The following is a 22,750-nucleotide window of genomic DNA, read 5'->3' on the forward strand; positions in this document are numbered from 1 at the left end:
GCTGATAAAAACCAATGTACTTGTAAAATTAGCGAGGAACCATTACACTCCAGTTCCCAAGTTCTGTAGTTAGATTTCCTGAACTACTTAAAAATTTTGGCGTAGGTATTTTGAGAAACCGCAGTTATCCCATCCAGCCTAAACAAAGAGATTAGCTACAAATGTCTGTCTTTGTTAATGTTTCAGTAAGTAAAGCATGGAGGTATTTCCACTGCTCTTATTAATGGGAAACCAAAACACCGCCACTGAATTGTTCTTCCAGTGATTTTTTTTGGCATCTGATGTAAATACTTTGCCAGTGATTTGAATGGGAGAATGCTTAGTTGATGAAACACCCATTGTGCTTTAACCTGTATCAGAATGTTCAAACTAGGAGAATATAAACATTTAGATAAGGGAACTATAAATAGCTGCTGTTTCATACTCTTCTGAAAGCCCACATTACCTGATGGTTGCTGTGCCTAAATTACACAGGAATTTAAGAATACTTTCGTTTGCAGGTACTGGCCACACTCTACTTACAAAAAAAACCTAGCTCAGAACACCAGTGCTTGTTTCCCAGCTCACAGGATTCCTTTCAAGGCAGCTTATCCAACCCCAGCCACTTGCAGATCTCTGTGAAATCAGCAAGAGCTGCCAGTTCCCATTACTGTGGGGCTTGATCCAACACCCACCAGGGCCCATGGAAAAATCCCAATGACATCAGGGAGCTCTGGCTCACTCTAGTGAGAGCTTCATCTGACTGAAAATTATCAGATCAGGAGGAGAGTTAAATGGGTAAAAAAGACCTCTTTCAAAATCTCTCATCAAAATGTTGAGGGACCAGATACAGTGAGACAGATTCCTTCCTCACTTCGGTTTTCTCTTTTTTTTTCTAGAGGTTTCGCCTAGACTTCCTCCAAGTCTCATGAGATTTTTGTTTCTTCTTTAGTACAGTGCAGAAATCCCATGTGTAAAACCCTCCGGTGTGGTGTGTTGCATCCTAGCCAAGAAAAGGCTTGGCAGCACAAAGGAGCTATAAACAAGAATAAAACATATTGCTTTAATTAAATCCATTGACCAGCTTTCCTCTAAAACCACAACTATTTTAGGCTCCACTTCAGTTTCGGGCAATGCTACAAGGAATTATAACTGACTCTTCCAATCTAAGGTTTAACATACTTGCTCATGGCGTGAGTCCTTACTGTGACTGCAGTGGTTGCACACCACTGCTGCAAGCTGTTGCAGCTGCAGCCCATTGCTGGGCAGATCAGCAGTTACTGGGTATTCTGCATTTCCAAACACAGCTACTTGATTAAAATAGATCAGTGTCAAAATGATTTTTGAAAAGCCTGATTCCACTTTTAACTATCCCTGAGCAATTCCAACTACAGATGGAATAGACTAAATTGAGTTATTTTAGACTTCTGTGTACATTATTTCATATTAATGCATGTAGTGTCAACACCAGTCAGAGCTGAATAGCAGAGCAAAATTTCAAGGTTTGAAATACACAATAATTAATAGAATGTAACAGATCCCTGACTTCTCCTCTTTCCTAATATTAATCCTTAATTTTTAATTTCTTACAGTCTGTCCTCTTGTTCAAAAAAATGTCACATGCTTTCCTCTTAAGAAATTTAATTTTAAAACAAAAGGAATTTAAGTTTAAAACAGTGTAACAGAGGGGTTTAGTAGCTGTGGTCTGTTTATTTATGCTCAAATCCACCACAGCACTGAGCTATATACTTGATTTCAAGGACTCTGAGGAATCATACTGTCTCGGGGCCTTTAAACACTATGGGTCCAATTCTGTCACCCTTCCCTGTGATGTCTAATAAGGGACACAAGTTGTCACTTTTCCATCAGTGGCCTTAGGTGCAGAGTTAGACTCTCAGCATACAGAAGTTTGCAGTGGTACATAAAGGTATGAATAAATATCAGGAGGAAGAGCACTTACTTTATCAGGTATGATCAGCAAGTATAAGGAGGAGAATTTCTTTTATATATCGAATGTTCATAAGCAAGTACCAACTAAAGTCAGTGATGGCAAGCTCAGCCTGGGCCTCAAGTTCTTTGGAGTCCCATCTGAAGACAGTAGTTACAAATCCCCCACAGCATCAAATCCTTACAGTATGCTAATGGAAATCATTTAGCTCCATAAAAATGCTGTTTATCTGTAAGACTTGTAAAACACACCAGACAAATAACTACTTGCAGAGAAAACAACAGAAAGGACTTGTCACTACAGCCAGGTATCTTCCCCCACAATGGACCATTCACTGCCTGCAGCACGCCCACTGCTCCCTGTACACAGATGCTTTCCACAGAATTTCCTTAATGCTGCCATATCTATGGAAGCAGACCAAGCCAGCAGATGGTTGATAACAAACAAAGCCTTCTGCCAGAGATGTAATGTCTTGTTCCAAACATTCAGGTGCTTTGTCAAGTTTCTTCTTCCTTTGAAGGCATATCCCAGGCCAACTCTGATTGAGCATAACTTGGCCTTCAAATTAATGGCAACAATTTTTTTGCATAAATGCCTTAAGAGAATGTAGAGGCTTGAGCACTGTGGGTGAGAGAGAGTGATCTTTAAACCTTCAGATGCAGGTAGAAGCCAAAAGACCTACTCATAGAAGGAAATATTTCCTTCATCACATCCCTTGACTCAAGGCCCAAGGAAAGAGCACTTTGGGTATGGGAATCCATAAAGGGCTGGGAGGTTCTGTGAATTACTCCCTAGAAAAGTATGTGTGGTTTTTTTCCCAGTCACACTCCTACCACATCATTCTGTTTGAAGGCTCCTTGATGTCTATATTGCCTGTGGCAGGACAAAAGTAGACTGTGTCTGCCTAGTCTCTAGGGAGTGGGAGTTGAAAAGAGGTCCCCCTATTTTCTTCACAGCATAATCCTTTTTTCTTGGCAGAGAGAAACTGTGGATGGAAGTAGTCAAAACCTGCTTTTTGAGAAGCATTTTCAGAGCTAAACACTAGTTCATGCAACTAGTAGCTGATTTGTTATTTAAAGAGCACAGGCACACACAAAATAGTGTTTAGCTTCCTTATTTCCCTATAGACACTAGCACATTTTTCAGCTTGCATATTCAATGCCCAGAGAGAATAATTTGTCAGCTAGCTTGCTGCTATTCTGGGCAGAGCTGGGATTACACTATTTAACAAATCACTCTACATGGATCAACCTTGTGAGATCACTCCTTCTCAAAATATTTGTATCCCTACAAGAATACAGCTTGAACTGCACAAATGCTATATATCATAAGTGAGAGCCAGACAGACAAACCCTTACTTTCACTGGCAAGCAGATACACATGCAAACTGTTGAAGGCTGTGCTCACTCAGGTGAGTAAGCCTTGCACTATTAATCACATATTGTGATTAATACCATGTTTGGAGAGAGCTGGGAAAGACCCGATTGTACTGATTGCATCTCATTTCCTCCTTTGCTGCTAAAGGATGGCCAGAAAGTGAGTGCTAATGTGAGAAGGAGACATTTGAATATTAGGTTATTTTAATTGCTCTCTAATCATCAATTCTAAATATCTTTGAATACAAACTGACATACAGAAAGTACAAGGTACAGGCCAACAAATTAAGTTTGTTGCAACAAAGTCCAGAGCTGTTTAACTAGCTCTAATCCAGTGATCAACATTTCTTATTTACACACATATGTTTTCACTTAGGTAAAATACACCTGCCCTTACTGCACAGGGTCTTTCAAGTGTTGCATTAATAATTTAATTAAAATGTTAACATGAAATAATTTCCATCATCATTATAGCAACTGTGGTTTTTTTGCAGTATGCTTACTCAGCCTGGCTTTTCAGGGACAGTATCTTGGGTGGAAGATGCTGGACTGGGCTGGGCTGCAGTATAAAAGAGGCTGACTTCACTCTCTGCCAGGAAAAAGCCAGCCAAGAAGCCACCTTTTGCTTGCCAAATAATTATAGAAATATGGTAAATACTAGCTCTCTATGGATAGCTCCCCTTTCTTCCTTTGGCTTGTGAGCATGATTTATGGGGTTTTTCCATGTAATAAAATTTTGGGAAATTTCTATGTGCTTCCATTGAAATCCTAGCTTTCTTAAGGAAATGCAAGGTACAATCAGTGGCTCCTCTTGATGCTCCTCCATGTAAGTAGTCAGGATCTGACCTTCCTTAAACACCACAGCAGGCACACTCTGGTCTAGATTTGGGCTCATGCCTTTAAAATCTAAGCAAAGCTTTAAAGGCAACCAGTGAGTCTTTTCCATGTTCATATTGTCACTCTGACATTATAACCTGCAGCAAAAATCGTAGACGGCCTGATCAATTAAAGCATTGGAAACAGTGCTGAAGAGGAATAATCTCCCATTTAATCCCTGCAAACACCACTGGCTCCTTAGGTAATCACTGTGATTAGGCTAAAACTCACTGTATTTTAATGTGTGGGCATAATTAAACTGCTGTAGAGCATTCATGTATTAGCACTGGAGCCATGAACCTGCGCCCTCCCCTGGAAAGATGATGTTCATTATAGGTGGCAGAGGCATTTGTGGCAGCCACCTGACCCCAGCAAACTCACCTTCACAGCCCTCCTTGCTCAGCAGGACAAACTGCTGTACCTGACATTGAATCCAAAATCAGAGCACAAATTCTTTATCACTGTAACAAGACAGGTCTGGAGGAGGCTTGTTACCTCCCCCAGAGCTCACCCCCAAGGTGACAACTCCTTTTTAACCATTGTTTTAACCCATTCCTGCTAGCTGCTGACTGCTTGCAAACTGCAGATGAGCATCTCTACTGAGAGCACTTGCAAAAGCTTCCAACACCAGGGAGGTGGAATTGGCCTTTCAGCTTTTACTGGTGTATATGAAACACAAGCCACAGAGTTTGTTCGTTTGAGGATCTTTCAGAGAATTATTAAAAAGCCCCATAGTACTTGGTTCCACACAGTTATTAATGTCTCCAACAGGACTTTTTAACAAGAGGGCTGTCCCAGTATTTTAGGTTGTATTTTTGTCTTGGGATAGTGTGAGAATTAATATGTATATACTAATACACAACTGTGAACACCACAAAAAATTGGGTGAGGAACAAAGTAATTTTGGACCATTCACCTCTGCTGTGTCACTGGCCTGGCATCAGACCTTCAATAAGTTCTGCTGTGAGGCTGACACAGACATGGAACAAGGAAGCAGCAGCTATGGTTTTACCTACCAGAATTACAAACAACGCTGGTGCCACAAAAGCCCAGATTGCTCCATTCTCTAGTGAAAGCCAGCAGCTGCAGAGAAAAATCAGAATGATTTTAGATGGAACACATGGTCAATTAATTAGTAATGCTCTTAATTAAAAGGAAAAAAAAAAGCCTAAGAGAGCATGCAAGAAGACTGATGAATTTTAAAAGCAAGAAACCAGAGCATCAGTAAGAATCTGCCTTTCCCTTCACACAGGGAATCTGAAGCAGGATCTCACTTTGATTTGGATCTTGCAGAGTCAGTGACAGCTATCTGCCCCAGCACGCCTTCAAACTGTGTTAGGGGCAGAAAGCTGGGAAGAAGGGAAACATTTTATTTGCTATTCATTGTTCCTGTACCCTGTATCACAGGCAGTGATTTCAGTGCCGTGAGCACTGTCATTGTAGCAAGAGACAAAGTGAAGCCCTCTGTGCCCTGCCTGGCTGGTGGCAAGGAAGAGGCTGGGAAACATGCTGTCAGCTTCACAAGTCTTTCTTGCAGCAGTGATGATGTAAGCTAGTTTACCACACACAAAATAACCCTTGCTCCAAATCTTTTGCTTATATTATGGTAGGAAAAAAACCACCTGTGGTGGGTTTGGTTTTTTTTTTTTTCAGATAAATTTGCCTTTTTTTTCCCAAATTAGAAAGGAGCTTAACTAATTATCAAATTTTTTAACACTATGTATTTAGGTCTTCAGGTGTTTAACTTCAGTGTTCTTCAAAAGATTATCTTCAGTCAAAGGCTACTGCCATCCTATTAGAAGTGTTCCGGCCTGCGCTTTCCTCTGTGCGGGAGGTAGCAGGGTGCTCATGGTGGGAGGCCTGACACCTCTGCAGCAAGAGGGAAAAATAGGCAAAGCATCTCAGGAGCTTTTGTGCATCATCTCAGCAGTGAAAAGCAGACCTGAGGTTTCTAGGTCTAAGAATATGCCTATACAAGAATCGTTCTTTGCAGGCTGCCTGACCAGTTCCTCAGCAGGATCTTGCTGAACTAGTTTAACTACAGGGCCCTAGTTTAACTACAGGGTTTTCTCCCCATCAGATTTTTCATCCTTACTGCACCCAGGGTGAAGACATTTCCATACTCACTTGCCACTTTCTCCATAGCTGTCTAGGGATGCTGATGTAGAAATTACACAAATCACCAGCGGGCAGCCTGCAAAAAAGGCAAAGTCAGGGGCAATATTAGTAACAAAAGTCCATCTTCAGTGAACCCTGCAAGGTCAGCTAAATTTCATATGGGTGACAGAACAGCTCAGAGTAATTTTGGAATTAAGTCTAACCTGACATCTTCCTGCAGCTGATACATGTTTTAATCAATTAATGTCAGAAAAAATGACTTTTCAATAAAGCACTAGTTTAACAGTTAAAATGAATTACTGCTAATTTCACTGAGATTCATAGTCCTTTTTCTGCCTGTTTTTTGCTCAGGTAATTTCTGTCTCTTGCTATTCAAGCAGTGATATCCTGTGAAGCAACAGCACACTTATTTTAGCCACTTTCCCCCAAATAAGCACACCTTGCTCAAGAATTCAAAACTGTCTAGAAAACAAAGTTGAGTTTCTCCCATGGGTGCATGGCTAGCAGGTGAGAGGACAGAAACGATGACATTTAGTTACCTAGAGCATCACATACAGCAGCAGGAGATGCTTATGAAAAGACAGAAGCCAATTCACATCCCACTCAGATGCCCAACAAAGACTTACCTTAACATAAATTTGAAATAGCTCTACAAGATTTCAGTGTTTAAACTAGGCTGTATTTCCAGGTGGGTTTTGACAGTTCCCATGTGCTGCATCCTTGGAGGTGGAGCAGTGCTTTACAGGATTACACCCCAATTACTCAAAGGCAGACAGACAATTGCAGCCCTGCTGCTGGGGGGCTGCATGCCTCTGGCCCCCAGCTCTGCGGTATCCTGTCGTGCCACTTCAGCACGGCTTTCCTGGCCAGGAGCTCAAAAGGAAGCGAGGTTTTTCTTGCCAACAGTTCTGATTATAGTAAAACCTCATCCTTTTAAACATTAAATGATTGTCTGTTAATTCCTGTATGATTTAATAAAATGTGAAGTTTGGCCTTTTATCATCTAACAATTTAATACCCAGGTCCCAGAGAGAGTATTAAATATGATAGGTTAAGTTTCGATTTTCTTTTGAATTCTTCAGGTTTTCTGCATGAGGCTTTTATAAAATTCTCTGACTAGCAATTTCTGCTTAATCTTACCAATACCATCCTCACAAAATTCTGTAAAGTGTTCCTGTACTGGCAGAACTATAATTTTTAGAGAAATATTTTCATTCTTTAATGATTGTGGCTAAAAGCACCTTGTATTTGTAAATAGGAAGGATACTCAGTAGTTTAGAAGCAACATCTACAGGCATTGCTTACGTCTTGGACTCCAAAATCCATTCTGCAGGATTAAGTTTAATATCTCCATGAACTTGATTCTGCTCTCCCATGCCTGTCCAAATCAGGAATAACCCCTTAGAAGTAATACTTAATGTAAGACCTAAGCAAAGGCAAGATTTCAGTTTACAAGCTCATTTGTCTATTTAAGAGAGGAAATTCCTACACATATCTGAACAAAATCAAGACTACATTCAACAGAGCAATTAAGCACAGACATAAGCCTATCTGCTGAAACTCAGTCTGCCCTGGGTGTGAGAGCTACCTGGATGAAAGGTCCCATGAGTCTGTCCACATTCCCAATCACATCTTCGGTTGCCAGTTGTTGATTGGCACTCTTTGACTTCTGGTTCAAGCTGTCTTCCCAGAGCAGGGAATTTGTCACACAAGCAAAAATACCTGTGCCCAACTAACTCTGCTCTGTACTTCCAGTCTGCCTGCTTTTTACCCCCAAGTCACATGCTGGCTATTCAAAGGATTTATCACGACATATCAATTTTAAGTGGCAGTGAAGAAGAAAATTAAATACAGAGTTCCGTTCCTTTGGAAGATAATAAAACTTACGCAGATGAAACACAGAGCTGTCATCTGCACAAAAAAGAGCTGCTAATTCAGTGAGAATAAAATGGTCTGCAGCCTATAGTACAGTTTGCCTTTTCTTTGCATTAACAAGATATTAAAGGAAGAATCAAGGTTTTGTAACAGTGAAATTGGAGTATTTTTCCTTTAAGAAACAACCACTCAATAAATTCCATAAAGATTGAAAAAAATACATTTAGCCTAAGGGGATCATAATATTTCATCTGGACTCAGGAATTCATATGGATTATATATTACACACAAATGTAAGTGTGTTTGCTCAAACTTTTGTCAGTAATAATTACGCAAGAGCACTGAAATCTAGTCTACACCCATAATAGGTAATGTTAAAGTGTTGTGCTGACACTGGTTATCATCCAAGGAAGAGTTATGGTTATGGAATTTTACAGTATCTGAATGTTTTCTCAGCAGATGCTACAAACGTGCTCACCGATCCTACCTCAAATCTCTAAATTTATGGTGCAACAGACCATGCTTTCCAGAACACAGATGAAAATGTTCTAGCACACCTTTCTGGCAGCTGATCTGTGGCACTGGTGTCATCCGTGTCTCTGCAGCCCTAGAGCAATACAGCATCACATTTAAATGGGGTAGATCAACCCACATGGAGGCACGTGATGCTGCAGCTCAAGTTCTCCAGGTCCCTAGGCCAGCTAATTTTAAGCTGCCTCCCAAACTCAGCATCAAAGTACAGCCTGCAGAGCAGGCATAAACTCTTAATACCTGGCACAGGAAGCCCAATAACACAATCCTTGCTTAGACAAAATTCTCCGAGAACTCAGCCCAAATACATTCAGTATGGTGAAGTCTAAAATGAATGTCAGCTAGTTCCTGTTTTCAGCATTAAACGTCACATCTAATCCATTTGCTTTATGTTTCTAAGGCACTAATGATAAATGAAATTGAAAATGCCTGTAAATCTGAATGTTGTATTTTGAAAGCTTCTGCATCTTCTATACATAGCAAAACCCCAGACAGGCCATAGAGACTCTGTGGCAGACAATTCAAAGCAATTTTAGGACATTAATTCTAAAAGGCTAAATATGTCATTTATAGAGAAAGATTAAGCATTAGACAGAAATGGAAGTATATATCCTTCCAGTACTGAAAAGATCTACTTTGCCTCATGGAGGAAAGTATATTCTCCAGTTTGTTTTGTAGAAGTTAATTTCCTATGATTTTCTTCTGCTGTGTTATGTTGTACCCATGCAGAAGTCTGGGACTACACCAAGCAACAGCAAATACAGAAACGTAGCTCTTTTTGACAGCTCAGAACAAGATCTTCATTCTGAGGCAGTCTCTATAGGAAAGGAGATTGTCTGAAACAGGAAAACATGTTAAGGCCAAAGTGCCACAGCAAATGCTCCAGTATCACAAACTCTTATCATCAGTATCCTACAGATGGGTGGGTGGGAAAAGTTTTGCTACAATAATCTGTGTGTATTATGCTGAATCACCAAGGCAACAAAGTATTTTTTTTCCCCTCAATCAATCTCAAGGTGGTTTTAAAGGTATGATATTATCACCTTCCTCAAATTGCTCTTCTTTTGAATTCCTGACAACTGCCGTCTTTGAGGTAATTTTAGCACCCTTGGGACTAAAGATAATAAACAGGAACTTCAATCAACTTTGCACATTTGCTATCCTGCCTCTCTGATTACTGTTAAATTCATTTTACAGGAGTAGTATCTCTCCAAGGATCAGTGATACTCAGTGCAGAGTTCCTTGTCTTATCTCCTCTCATTGCCTCAAGTTTCAACTTGTCATTAATACAGAGGATGGAAGCTTTTACACATGTACCTACCCCCAGTGCCTCTGCTTAAATAAGAATTATGAGTCTGGGATTTTAAGTTAAGGACTGGGGTCTGCCATTATTCCAGGACCCATGAGATTGCAAAAGTCAAAAGCATTCACACTTCAAAAGGCTAAGAATGAAGAAATGAACTGTCTGTTTTGACTAACATGAAATGCAACATCCTTACCTTCAACTTCTTTCAACTATCTGGTCAGCTAAGCCAAAGTGTAAGAAAACATCAATTTTTATTAGGTACTGGAAAATATATATCTATTATGGTCTCAGGATGGTACAACAATGCTCAACTTTCTTTTGACAGTTGTATTCAATGCAAACTTACCCTCATTTTAAGGCCAAACAAAGTAATTTTAGGATAAAGCATTTTTAGCCTTTTCCCCCAGCCTTGCAAGACTTGTGTTTAGATGTGGGAAGTTTAGCAATAGATATAACTTCTCACTATTGTCCTTTCATCAAGTTCATGAAGGGACAGCCCAAACGACCCCACAGAAAACAAGCACACACTGCTGCTGAATGCAATACTGACACCTGTCCTCTAATTAAACCTCTAATTAAACGTTTATAATCGTATTCAGTGCCAGTATGCTAACAAAAGAGAAAGTTGGGAGCTGACTAACCTGGGTGTCCTTTTAAGCATTTAAGTAAGGAGCGCTGCTGGCTGGATCTCTCTAAACCCATCATTGTTTAGCAACATCTATTACCAACTGATGAGCATTAAACTTGCATACTAGCCAGTGAACTGCGGTGCTGTTGACTGAAAGTTGCCCTGATACTTGTCAAGAGATAAACAAGCTGGAATGGAGTTGCCTCGTTACATTACGTCAGTGATGGTTAGACGCACTTGCAGCAATAGCACAATGTCAGATATGATTAAGGAAATTCAAGATTTTAATTCAAATGTAAATACTTGGAGCTATATGGAAAAAATAAAGCAATACAAACTGCTTTCCCAGTGACGTGGTAGATTTACTGGATTTCAGTAAATTTTTTTTTCCTAGTCCTTGTAAGAATATTCATTGGAATGTACTTTCAAAAATTAAAATATTTGGCAAAAAAAGGTATTTTGCAAAGTTTACACAGAGAAGTGTATTACTGTTACATGGATGATGTCTTCCACTACCTGTCCAAACAGTAGCTTTGCTATATTTCAGAAACAGAGCTTGTCACCGGGTTTCTTACACAATCCTTGCCAAGAGCAGCATTGCTACAACTGATACAGAAACTTCTGCTGCTGGTACCTCCTGTATTTTGCTCCATACATCTACTGTTGGGCCTGTGGCATTTTCCGCCAAAGCATTATTCAAAATACCACTGAAGAGACTTTTTAGTAACCACATTTAACATCCCATTGGATTATGCATATATAGGCTATGTACACATTGTGCTAATTACTACTAATTGAGTGGTAGCAATCATATTGCAATAAAAAGAAGCAAAATGCAACATTTAGTACTAGTCATATCTCAGTCAGATGCCGTGTTTATCCTTGTGCCTTTTAAATCACTTTGTAGATTGCTGCCATTTTACGCTAAATAAACCTTACACAAAATGCCAGAAAAAAAAGTGTAAAGGTGCATTGCAGCACATCTAAATCATTCATTTATTTTCATAAGGTAATTAATGATTGATTATAAATTGAGTTAATTAAATCATCTGCTATACGCAAATACCCCAATGAATTAAATGCTAGTTCCTAATTATTTTATAAACTGTTGTGTCTTTTTACATAACATTTCTGAAGGAGAAAGAGTTCTCAGGGTCTTATGAGAACGTTTTCTTTAGTTTGAGCCACTTAGATTTGTATTCCATGAGCTCTGGATTAAATAAATCCACAAGAAACCTCTATCACATCAGCAGGTTTATCTACATTTAGCACTCAATCTAAAAGAATCTACAAACCTCCAATGTCTTTAACCCTCTGCCTCTCTGGGTTCTCTTACTTTTAGGTCTGTGTGCATGCAAGAGATGAATTATTCCACTTAGCCTGCTTTGAGTAGTGGTTTTGGAGGAAAAAAAGGAAAAACAGAAGGGGGAGATATTTTACCCAAGTCTACTGAAAACTCAGCCAAACAGCTTTCAACTGCTTTCAGCACCCAAAGCTTTAAGGTGCATATTGTTGTGATGCAAACTGGCCATTCCTTAAGAGTAACCAGGATAAGGACATATGTATGTGATACTCCTGAACTTGTCACAGAGAAACAGTGAGGGCGCAGAAGAAAGCTTCTCAGTGTAGCAGATACGTTCACCAGAAGAATGTATCAAATTGCCCTTAGAACTTCCAAGAAGATTTCAAACCCAAAGAGAAATGATGTACAGAATAAAAATGTCATATTCAAAAACAGGACAAGGAGGCAGCTGTTGAAATATATATGTATGAATATATATGTATGTGTATATATATTTATCTAAAAATGTAAACAGCATTAGTGTCACTCAGATCTGCAAGGTGCCAATTGATATTAAATATTCCACTATGACAGCAGTAGGTCTGTATTATTGGTATAATTGGGTTTTATCTTCAAAATTAATTCGTGGGAAGAAAGATAATGCATGTTTTAACGTATTTTGAAATTATCTATATATCAATGTATGAGGTTTTCTTCTAAACGTGGGGTTTGTCAAGCATCACGGCTGTACTTCAGGACAGTAATAGCAAGCCGACTTCCATGTGTTGTGAAGAGTTTGGAACAAAATACTCAGTTTCGTATATATATCATTACTGCATTTAAAAATGTGAAACAGAATCATAGTGTCACCATAACAGATCTGTGCAAGGTGCCAATTGAAGATATTACTGCGCTGATTTTTTATGTACGATTTGCAGAATACTAGAATAAGCCAGTGTAGTGAGTGAGAACCAAAAAAGGAACACGCCAGTGCAGTAAGACCTCCCTCCCACACTCCTGCTATTGACTTAGTAATTAAGGATCTGATCTGGCCTACTGAGGTCATGGAATTTACTGCAGTGGAATTAGGTTTAGAGGCTATAAACTTTAAATTCTGATTATAGTCAGAAAAATTACACATTTTCTTATCCAACAGACCTACTCTCAATAAGGCTAACTATGGTCATAAGATGACAATTTTACACATGCTTCTGAATATAATCTTGTCCTACTGTAAGAAGACTTATACCAAGCAGCTAATAAATGCTTACCCCATCCAATTCCATAATAATATAAGTGCTTGCTCTCTTCTGACCCAAATACTTTGATCACCATACTGTAAAGATGAAATCCTTCCACCAGCATCCATGCAAAAGCACTCAGGAAGAAAAAATGAAGGAGAATGGCCAAGATCTTGCAAGGCACCTGAATTAAGAACAAAAGTTAGTATGTTACTTCTTTGTAATGCAGTCACTTTTATTTTTTTTTCTATGTACATGTACATGGTAAATGTTAAATCTCTGGAGTAGAACAGGCTTAAAAACAAAGCACTTGAGCATTTTTTTTTTTCTAGACTATTTTCAGGTAGCTTCAGAGTAACACAACCTTTTAGCTTTAAACAAAAAAAACAAACAACACAAACCACCCCAAAACCATTGCCAACCGTGATGTGGAAATCCAAGCTGGTTGTTATTTATAATTGTAGGAGCAATACTCCTACTATAGTCTACAAAAAATTTTAGAATTCAAAACTGAAGGGTCAACATCGTGTTGCTAAGCCTGTAGTAAATACAGCAAAGTAGGAAAGTCAAAGAAGTAGGGAAACAGACATTGTCCTGTACCTTGTTCCCTGCTCTGTGGCATAGTTCATGCCTCGTTTTCTAAAAGGAACTGTAGAAAGTCTATGGATCAGTTAAGCTTGAGCAAAGTGGAGATATTTTAAAATGAGGTACCATGTTAAACCTGCTATTTAGTTACACCTTGCCATGTGGTTTTCCTACTCCGTTGTTTACATCAAACATAAGGTAACACATAAATTAAATCTCATTGTACTCCCGTGTCTGTCTGTCCTGGTTAAAAAGTCTGTAAAAGTGTCATATGCTCTTCCACCAACAATACAGACATTTCAAAAAATGCTAGCAAACTTTCATTGGTTCTTGAGCCCTAATTGCTCAATAGTAGGTATCTAGTTTGCCCCCGTTTGAATTCCCATTTTCTCAGTTTGATGTACCAGCCTTATATGAAGTCATATTTGGCAAGAATACATCTAGTGATTAAGACTAAGAACTCAAATATTTCAGATAATTTAAATACTCCTTGATTGTCCTTTATTTGTGCTATCAAGATTCTGGAAATAGGAGCTAATAGAAAAGTTAAAGCAAAAGAATAATACCACCTAGAAAGTGAGCCCACCTGGTGTAAACTAGACCATTTCAATTTAAACTGTAACATACGTTTTGAAGTGCCCCAAAAGAGAAGAATGCCACGACTAAGGCAATGCAGCAAGAAGTAAAAACATTCCCTTGAGTCCTTTTCACACCCACCTCAGTGCTTACTGTGGGCTACAGATAATGCAGCCTGGGCTTAAAACCTGGCTTTTTAGTAAGTTGGTCTTTACAGAGATCTTTACTTTTTTTCTCTAAGTCTCCTATCAGCCTACTTGACAAGAACAGGAAAAACTAATCCTTTCTTCTTCCCCACTCCTCAAGTATTCACACAGCACACTCTCCCTGCTAATTGCTTTTCCAGGATGTCTCACCACAAGTGGTTTTGCTCATCGTGCAGTAATTGAACAGATGTGAGTGCCAATGATCTTACCACAAGATAACCTTGTTTGGTTTGTTTTCAGTTAAGGCACATTTTAAACACGCTCTTGGAACAAGTCCCAGCTATATGTGTTTCGCATCTTGCAGCATACTGATGACGGTCATTCTGTTTGGTGGCTGTAACATCCCTTCTGTGACACCTACAGAATTTCAGAGGGGTTGCTTGCATGCCGTCCATGCAAACAGGAAGACCCTTTCTTTCCCCCCTCCAGCATTTCCCTTGTCAAGTCACAGTCAGGTATCCAGGCAGATGCAGTCTGTGTGCTGAGGAAGCATTACCAGTATGAATCAGTTTGCTGGCCTTCTGCTACACTGGTCTTCAGATGTTAATCATCAGTTCCCTTTGTTGCTTTAGTTTAGCTGCCGTGTGCTAGCATTTTATTCTTTTTTGTTGATGGCTTGGGATTTTGTGTACTAATGAAAATTAAAATGTTGGGACTTGCTCAGCTAACAAAAATTAAAGCTTTCCCATAGCTTCCCACTGGTAGTCAGCTAGTTCTGTGCTACTGCAAGGACATTCTAATGCAAATCCACTGTAACTAAATGTATTAAAAAGCAATAACTTTGGTTTTAATTCATGTATGTGAGATCTGTAAGTGTTGTAGTATTTTGCAGTGTTTGGTGACCTATAACTAAACCAGATTTGCTTATTGAAAAAAACTGTAAAAAACCTTTCCTGTTAATTTTATAAGGCTCCGATATCCATTTTAATGCCTTTTGATTTGTACTAGAAGATTATTCCATGAAAATATAAATGCAACATAAAGCTGACTTACAAGCTAGTTCTGTCAAATAGATACTTTCCAATTTTTAGGTAGCCAAATAATAGGAATTGCAAAACAGCAGAAAAATAAAACACTGTGTAGTAGGAGACTGTCCTATAAATAATTTTGTATAATAGAGATTTCCAGATTTTTTTTTTACAGAAGATCCATAGCAAAGGTGCTACTCATTCTGTATTTGTGCCTTAATTACTTTGAAGATATTCTTAAATGACAGGATTGCCTTCTTGAAAAAGGCATTGAAAAGATGAGATATTACAAATACGCAGAGCTCCCTTGCTGTGTCATATGATGCACACTACTTTTAGCAGACTGCCTGTAAAAGGACAGATCTCATTACTGTTACTCTTACATCTGACTACTACTGAGTCTGTGGAAATAGAAAAATCAGTCCAGCCAGCAGCAACGCACATCATGTTACAGTTTTTGAGAAAGTAAAGCAGACTCTCAGAAAAGCCTCTCAGAAAACAGGAGTCACTTGTTTACTGAGGATGGTCTTAAAACAGATAGGTAAATTTGCATACATCCAACTTCTAATAGTGTTCTCAAGTGGCAATCTTACTGCATTATACAGAACCCTTCTGAAAATGCCCTTCCCTGCAATCCATATGCTGCCTAGATACAATCTTGAATTTATGCATGCACATATCATAAACAAAAGTAGCTCACTTCATCTCCCTATTTCAAAGTAGTTTAAGCAATGCAATGCAGGAGTACTGAGTGAGAAACAGCTCAATACACTGATGCAGAATTTCAAATAGTGGACACATTTTCTAGTTGTGCTGGAAAAACCAATGCTGCCTAACACATTCTACTTCAATTTCCATTTCCCTATGTCTAAATAATACTTTACTTTCTCCCACAAACATGCACTCAGGTCTTTGGAAGGCTTTATTAGCCTGAAGAAATGTTGATCATTAATTATTTTAAAAAATGGACAACTCTGTTTAGCATTCTGTTAAAAACAGTAGACTCTCTAATCTATAGCAGAGAGTAACTAGGCAGCAAAACCTTCTGAAGAAAGAAATCCATCTGATGCTGAAAGTCTAAGGGAAGTCATAAGACTGGCACATGGACAGCAAATATATCTTAGGGACTTGTCAGTGTAGTGTGTGTGAAGAGACTTGCTTTGTCTAGTAAGAAGATACCGTAGTTTCGGGAATAATTGCCTTCCTGGAATATACCATGATCATTTAGGACTACTGGGTTAGCACTAATGATGTTAGGTATCAAAGGCCAGCTTTCAAAAATAAAAAGAAAAAGGGTTTGGATGTATTATAAGGACAAAATTCCTATTTGTGGCCATAAGAGTTTCGTGGTTAAAAATTACTCCTACTCTACAAAAGGAAAATTGCTGCAATATAAATTCTAAGTTATTAAATAATACATTTGAAATTACCAGCGGAATGCTGCATACCGTATCTTGAATCAAAAACTAAATAACCCTAGAGATGGTGATGGGAAACAATGGAGCATCTAAAGGCAGTGATGCAAGAAAGTGATACCAGTTCAGGGCCTGTTTCCACAGTGCTGTTCCCTGTTTCATTGTATCTCCTCACACAAACTGGTACCACTTGTCCTCTTCTCAAGCAAGGGCACTTATAAACAGTTTAGCACTAGATACACTAGAAGTCTCTTTGGCAGAAGCAGAATACTAACAAATTTACACCTTCTAGTGTAAATACAGCCTCCCTATTTTTGTAAAATACCATTTAGCAGTCCAATTAAAGCAGCATTTAAAGGTATTAAAACTGATGTCAGAACTAGTGAGAACAGAGCATGCAGAAGGTAAGGACATGAGACTAATAAAAGGATGAATCACAAGATCCCTGATCCCAAGATGTTAAAACAATAAAAAGTGTAGCAGACAGTATGTAGCTCATTCTTTTCAGCTTTAAGATCTTTACAGTATTGTGGCCTACAATTACTTCTGTTACAGGAGAGAGGGCTGAAATATCCATGGAGTCTGTTTTTGAAGTGTTTCACTTAGTACACAATTTTTATAACCCCTTGGGTCCAAGTTTTCTGCAGACAAGTGTTTCACTTCAGAAAGCTTGTGCTATAAAACAAGTCTTGCTTTCTGGGTGCTGCTGTTTCAATTTAAATTTAATTTTACTTTCAATTTAAATAAGTCTTGAATAGGTTTAAGATAAATTAAAATATGCACCTATTAAACTGTAACTTCAATGTATGTGAGCATTCCACTAGCTTAACTAAACAAGCAGGACATCTCTCTGTGGACAAGGGATATGATAAATGTAAGTGGACACTGGGACATATCTCTGGGGAACATGGGCTCCACCTACACCCAACTAGTATTTCACAGTATTTTAGAAGACTGGAGGTGATGCAGGCCCTGAAAAAGTGTGAAGTGGCTTTTACATGTTATCTGAAGTGACTGATGAAAAAAGAAAACCTGAGAATAAAACACCCTGTTATGGTGAGTGAATGTTTTCTTGCCCTCAAGTCTATGTACTTTCTAAACAGATTTAGCTCTATACTTGGAGAGGATTATTTTAATGCCTGGTTTCCATTGTCTTCAGTTTCAAGTAGTATCTTTTGCTGCTCTCCATTGTCTCCATTTCATTTCCATATAAACCATTCCCTAGCATTTTCTCCCTTGCACATGATCTTACTCATTCAGGGCCTACCTGAATGTTAAATAGCAAAAAAGCATGAACTTAGTTCTACAAAGTCCTTTTAGATCGTCGTGTAAAAATAGCCTATGTAAAACCAGCCATTATTGTTATTTATAAACATAACAGAAGCTCAAGGGATCCAATCTGAGCTGAAAATAAATTTAAGGACTTGTATTGGCAAAATGAAGAGTATGTAAACCTCATTTACTGTACTGATAATAAAAAGAAACAAAAAATAATGGGAACTGCTCACTGTTTGTGAAAAGTCAGATGGAGCAATAGCTGGTCACCAAAGGAGCCAGGTTTTGATCATTACAAAAACAAGCACCCTGGAAGATTATTTTAAAATCAGGTTTTCTTTCTTCTTTTTGCAGGTGGGACTTTCCATCAACAGACCTTATGTTACTTTAAATAACATTTTTTAAACATAACGGTGGAAACAAACTGGATTTACTAGTACGTAATACTGTTAGCATGGCATATTTGTCTTAATCTAACCCAGCTGGTTGAGATGCCAGTTTTAATGGTACTCTGAATAAGGAATTCCCACCACATCCATAAAATCAATCTGTAATTTCAAGTTCTGATATATGTGATCTATACATGCATAGTGTTTCAGTACCACATTAGCAACAGTAAGGTATTTGTCATTTGTTCAAATGGTTGCCTTAGATGCCAAGAGAAGCATATACACTTTTTACAGTACTGAGGATCTCAGATTAAACTCTTACATGAAAGTAATGCTCTGGCTAATTAAGCAGTAGTTCCTATTACCTTTCTCACTGTCTATTCCACAGCTCAAATAAACATGAATGATATTTTAAAATAATCTACATCTCTAGAGCAGAGATCATGATAACAGATCTGCTCTTCAGAAAAACAGCATATTCTACCACACAAAATTTCATGTACAAAAACCACAAAGGCTTTCTGGTTTGCTCTCCAAGAAAGCAGAATAAATTGCCACAGTTACATCAGGAAGCTCATTACCTTCCAACAAGAGTAAGATAACTTTTTAATGTGGAAAAAAACGGCAAACTGTACCATAGCAGAGAACAATTAAAAAAAACCTACACGTACCCCTCCCCACACCAAACCAAAACTGTAACAAAAATACAAATACCCTACCTAAATACAAAATTCATACTATTTTCTTCACTGTAGGGATTTTGATGGTGATATGATGGGTGTGTATCTCTTTCAGTTGCAAACATCCAGACATGGCCAGATACCATGATAACACTATTTGGCTGCACAGAAGGCTGTATCCAGTGTTGCAGGATATAATTTTTGGCTAAGACACATTAAAAATAGGAGATGTCACTTGCAAGACAATTTCTTGCATGTGGCATGAGGCATTCATTCCATGAAGATGCCTTGCAAAACCCACTATCGTTCTTTTTAGGACTTACTGTTCCAGGGCTGAACTGAAAGCTGGTGAGAAGCAGGATCTGAGCCACCAAGACAGCAAAGGAGAGGTTAGCATGGATATGATAGCGCTGGTTGCGGATGGTGCTGACAGACCTGGCAGAAGATAGAACGATACATGAATAAAATAATATTCAAGAAGCACAAATGTATTTATGAGTTATCAGCAAGCATTTTTATTGGCTTTTGGTCATTCATTTTGGTGGAGGTTATCGTGATGTCTTTTGAGCACACCTTCCACCAGGATGGAGTGGTACCTAACAGGTTTATTTGATTCTGTGATATTCTCCTGCCATTCTAAAGACAGCAGAAAGCCTGATTTACATGTTAATTAGCTCTGCTGATGACTTGTGATAGATACTAACAAAGGGCTTGATCCTGAATGGTGCTGTACTGTCAAGGAAGTCAGATATACACCTCACAGAAAGAACAGTCTCGCACCATCTAGTCCATACTGTGCCAAAGTTTCTGGTTTTATTTTGTTGGTATTTGCCTGCATTAAAAATAAGGGAATGTGAAAAGACATTGGTTACAATTATAACTTTACTATTACCAGCTTCTGAGCACAGGAACTATCGCTGCTGATGCAGATGGGCAGTGCCTATCTTGACAGAGACCTGACCTTGATTACAACATCATGTGCACATATCTCTCTTGGCTTTGCAAAAAGCAGCTGGAAAGCTGACAAGAACATGCTTTCCTGGGAGCCTTCTGAGCTCATGTTTCTGTTCTCATCCAGAAATGGGAAGTGGAAAACAAACAAAAATATTTATCTGAACATTATGGGCCTTTTGCATAATTTTATTCTTCACTTTAAAAAAAAAAAAAACAGCACTAGTGATAACAGGTTTTCTATTTCAATCCATACTGCCTGCCAGGCCCTACCATGAGCTTCCATCATTCCAGAAGACCTGGGCTGTTTGGCTGTGTGAATAGCAAGCAGTACCAGTACTTCCTCCACACAAGAGTACATGCTCCCATCTTTTTGTTGTATCACACTGGATAGTGATGACTTCTGCAACCACTGGAGACACGTCGTGCATGTCCCCTGCAGCAGGGTGACACAGGCTGGACAGTGCAGACAGTTGTGTTCTGTCAGCGTAGCTCTTCCAGCACAACTGTAGCCAGTTCTCCATTAGAAGGGAGTAAAGAGGAAAACAACAAGAAGTACTGATGTCCAGAAAGTAATGCAAAGAGACAGGCTGCGCTGCCTGGTGCCAGTGACTTTCTAATAAGGCACTTGATGTAGTTGCAAACTGGAACATTGTTACCCAGAAGGCAAGCAGGACTGCCCTCCTGGGAAGTGGCCGTCATTGCCAGGACACAGGGTAGCAAAGAACTTGCCAGATTCCTCTCCACTTACCTCATTGTCATCTAACGCTACATTGCAAAATTTCACTTCAGCTGTCTAATGAGGCCTGGCTCTCCAGTGAAAACCTAGTCAAATTATTTTTAATTGGCAGTTTGAATGATCCTATATGTAGGTAGGGTGCTTAACCCGGTGACAGTCAAGCTCTCTTTCCAAGTCTTCTGCTTGCCTCTAGTTTCTTGAGTTTTCAGCCCTGCTCCAGCAATACCATCTCCATTTGCTCCCTTTGGCTTTCTAACATTATAACACCCACTTCTGCACTCAGACAAAAATGGAGCAGATAATTCCACTTAGCCTAAACGTGCCAACAGCGCAATGCCAGATAGGCAGAACTGGGGCTTATTTAGAGCGAATTTTGCCATGGCTATGCACTTAATCCAAGTATGACCAACACAGGTCTTGAGACTTGGAAATAATACGGGTTTTGGAACAAACAAACACTGCAATCAGTTTACTGGGTTCCAGCAAGTCCTCTTTCCTAGAAACTGGCCTCTTAGCAGGATGTCCAAAAGACATGCTTAGGCACAGAAATCACAACTTGAACTCTTGAGCAAGAAGAACATGATTTAGTGTGCAAAAGGAGACAAGAATCCCATTCCTCGCTGTGCTCCCAGTCTGCCGTGCAACCTCAGACAAGTTACTTCACCCTTTGTCAGGTTTTCTGTTTTTTATTTAGACAGAAACCTCTATGAACGCTTTTTCAAAAATGTTTGTATCAAGCCTAGCTGGGCCTCAGACTCAGTTTTCACTACTGAAACACAGAGAGGCATAAAGACCCCTAAGTGCCCTGCGGCAGAAAACCTTTCCAGTGAGAGATGCCTTGAAAGGTCTGCAATGATACAAGCAGGAGGCTTCAGAGGATTTAAACATAAGTCATGGAATGAATTTCACACTGGCTATGATGTCCTTCATCCTACTAAAGTAGCACATCAGAAAACTTACCTAACAGAGAACAGCAAGGTACTTGAAAAGAAATACGGGTTATATGACGTAATTGTGTACAACCTGTATGAAACTAAAGTGGGTCAGCTAATGCCTACCAAGCTTTCCTTTCTGGGCATACCTTTATAAACACACTACTGCCTTACAGACAAAAGAGCTGAAAAGCAGAAGTACCAATGGCACACAGCAAGCAATCCAAAGATGTATGTAGGGGGTAAGAAGAGGGAGTGATCCAGCAGTCCCTGTTCATATGGTGTTTGCAGTGAGCTCCAGACCAAGCCCTCCTAAAGCCTCCTTGCAAGATTCTTGAACTACAGCAAAACATTAGGAGTTTAGAAAACTTCCAAAGATCCCTCATAGGATGGAAATGGCTTACTATATAAAGATCACCTATTTCAGGAAAGGAAAGTAATTTAGAAATAACCAACCAACTATAACAAAATACATGTGCAGAATCTAATTAAGTGGTAGAATTAATAGCCATTGTTTTATCCTGAGCAACGGCAGGGATCCCAACCAGTGGCCTGAAATGCACTGCTGCCTCTCTGCATAACAGTTATTCAGCAGATATTAAGTTAAAATTACTCACGACAATATAGCAAATGTGACCAGCGTGATCGTCAAGCAGAAGATGGACAGAGCACAGCCAACGTAAGTGATGGAGGAGAGGGCCACCTGGTGTTCTCTCGTTAGCTGTACACAAAGAAAAAAAACCCCACAAAATAAAAGCTGTTAATTGATTTATTACACTACAGGACCACAGGTCAGCCCCCCCTGCATATAGCAGTTCCTTCTCCATCTGCCCATATACGCACTTATATTCACAATTATTCGCTGCATTTCTAA

General features: G+C 39.1%; 1 protein-coding gene across 3 annotated transcripts in view; it reads right to left on the reverse strand.

Annotated features, from left to right (window-relative positions):
* The window catches only part of ADGRD1 (adhesion G protein-coupled receptor D1), a 142,139-nt gene that overhangs the window by 29,207 nt on the left and 90,182 nt on the right, over positions 1 to 22,750 (reverse strand). For all 3 annotated transcript variants that reach the window (XM_062631585.1, XM_062631586.1, XM_062631583.1), the window contains 5 exons: positions 22,494 to 22,597; positions 19,578 to 19,689; positions 13,191 to 13,344; positions 6,307 to 6,373; positions 5,196 to 5,262 (listed from right to left, as the gene is read on the reverse strand). In XM_062631585.1, coding sequence (XP_062487569.1) covers positions 5,196 to 5,262; positions 6,307 to 6,373; positions 13,191 to 13,344; positions 19,578 to 19,689; positions 22,494 to 22,597 — 504 coding nt within the window. The remainder of the gene's footprint in view (positions 1 to 5,195; positions 5,263 to 6,306; positions 6,374 to 13,190; positions 13,345 to 19,577; positions 19,690 to 22,493; positions 22,598 to 22,750) is intronic.

Source organism: Pezoporus occidentalis, unplaced genomic scaffold, assembly GCF_034315485.1.
Source record: "Pezoporus occidentalis ecotype Australia unplaced genomic scaffold, CSIRO_AGI_Poc_V1 ctg37, whole genome shotgun sequence".
NCBI classification, from domain to species: domain Eukaryota; kingdom Metazoa; phylum Chordata; class Aves; order Psittaciformes; family Psittacidae; genus Pezoporus; species Pezoporus occidentalis.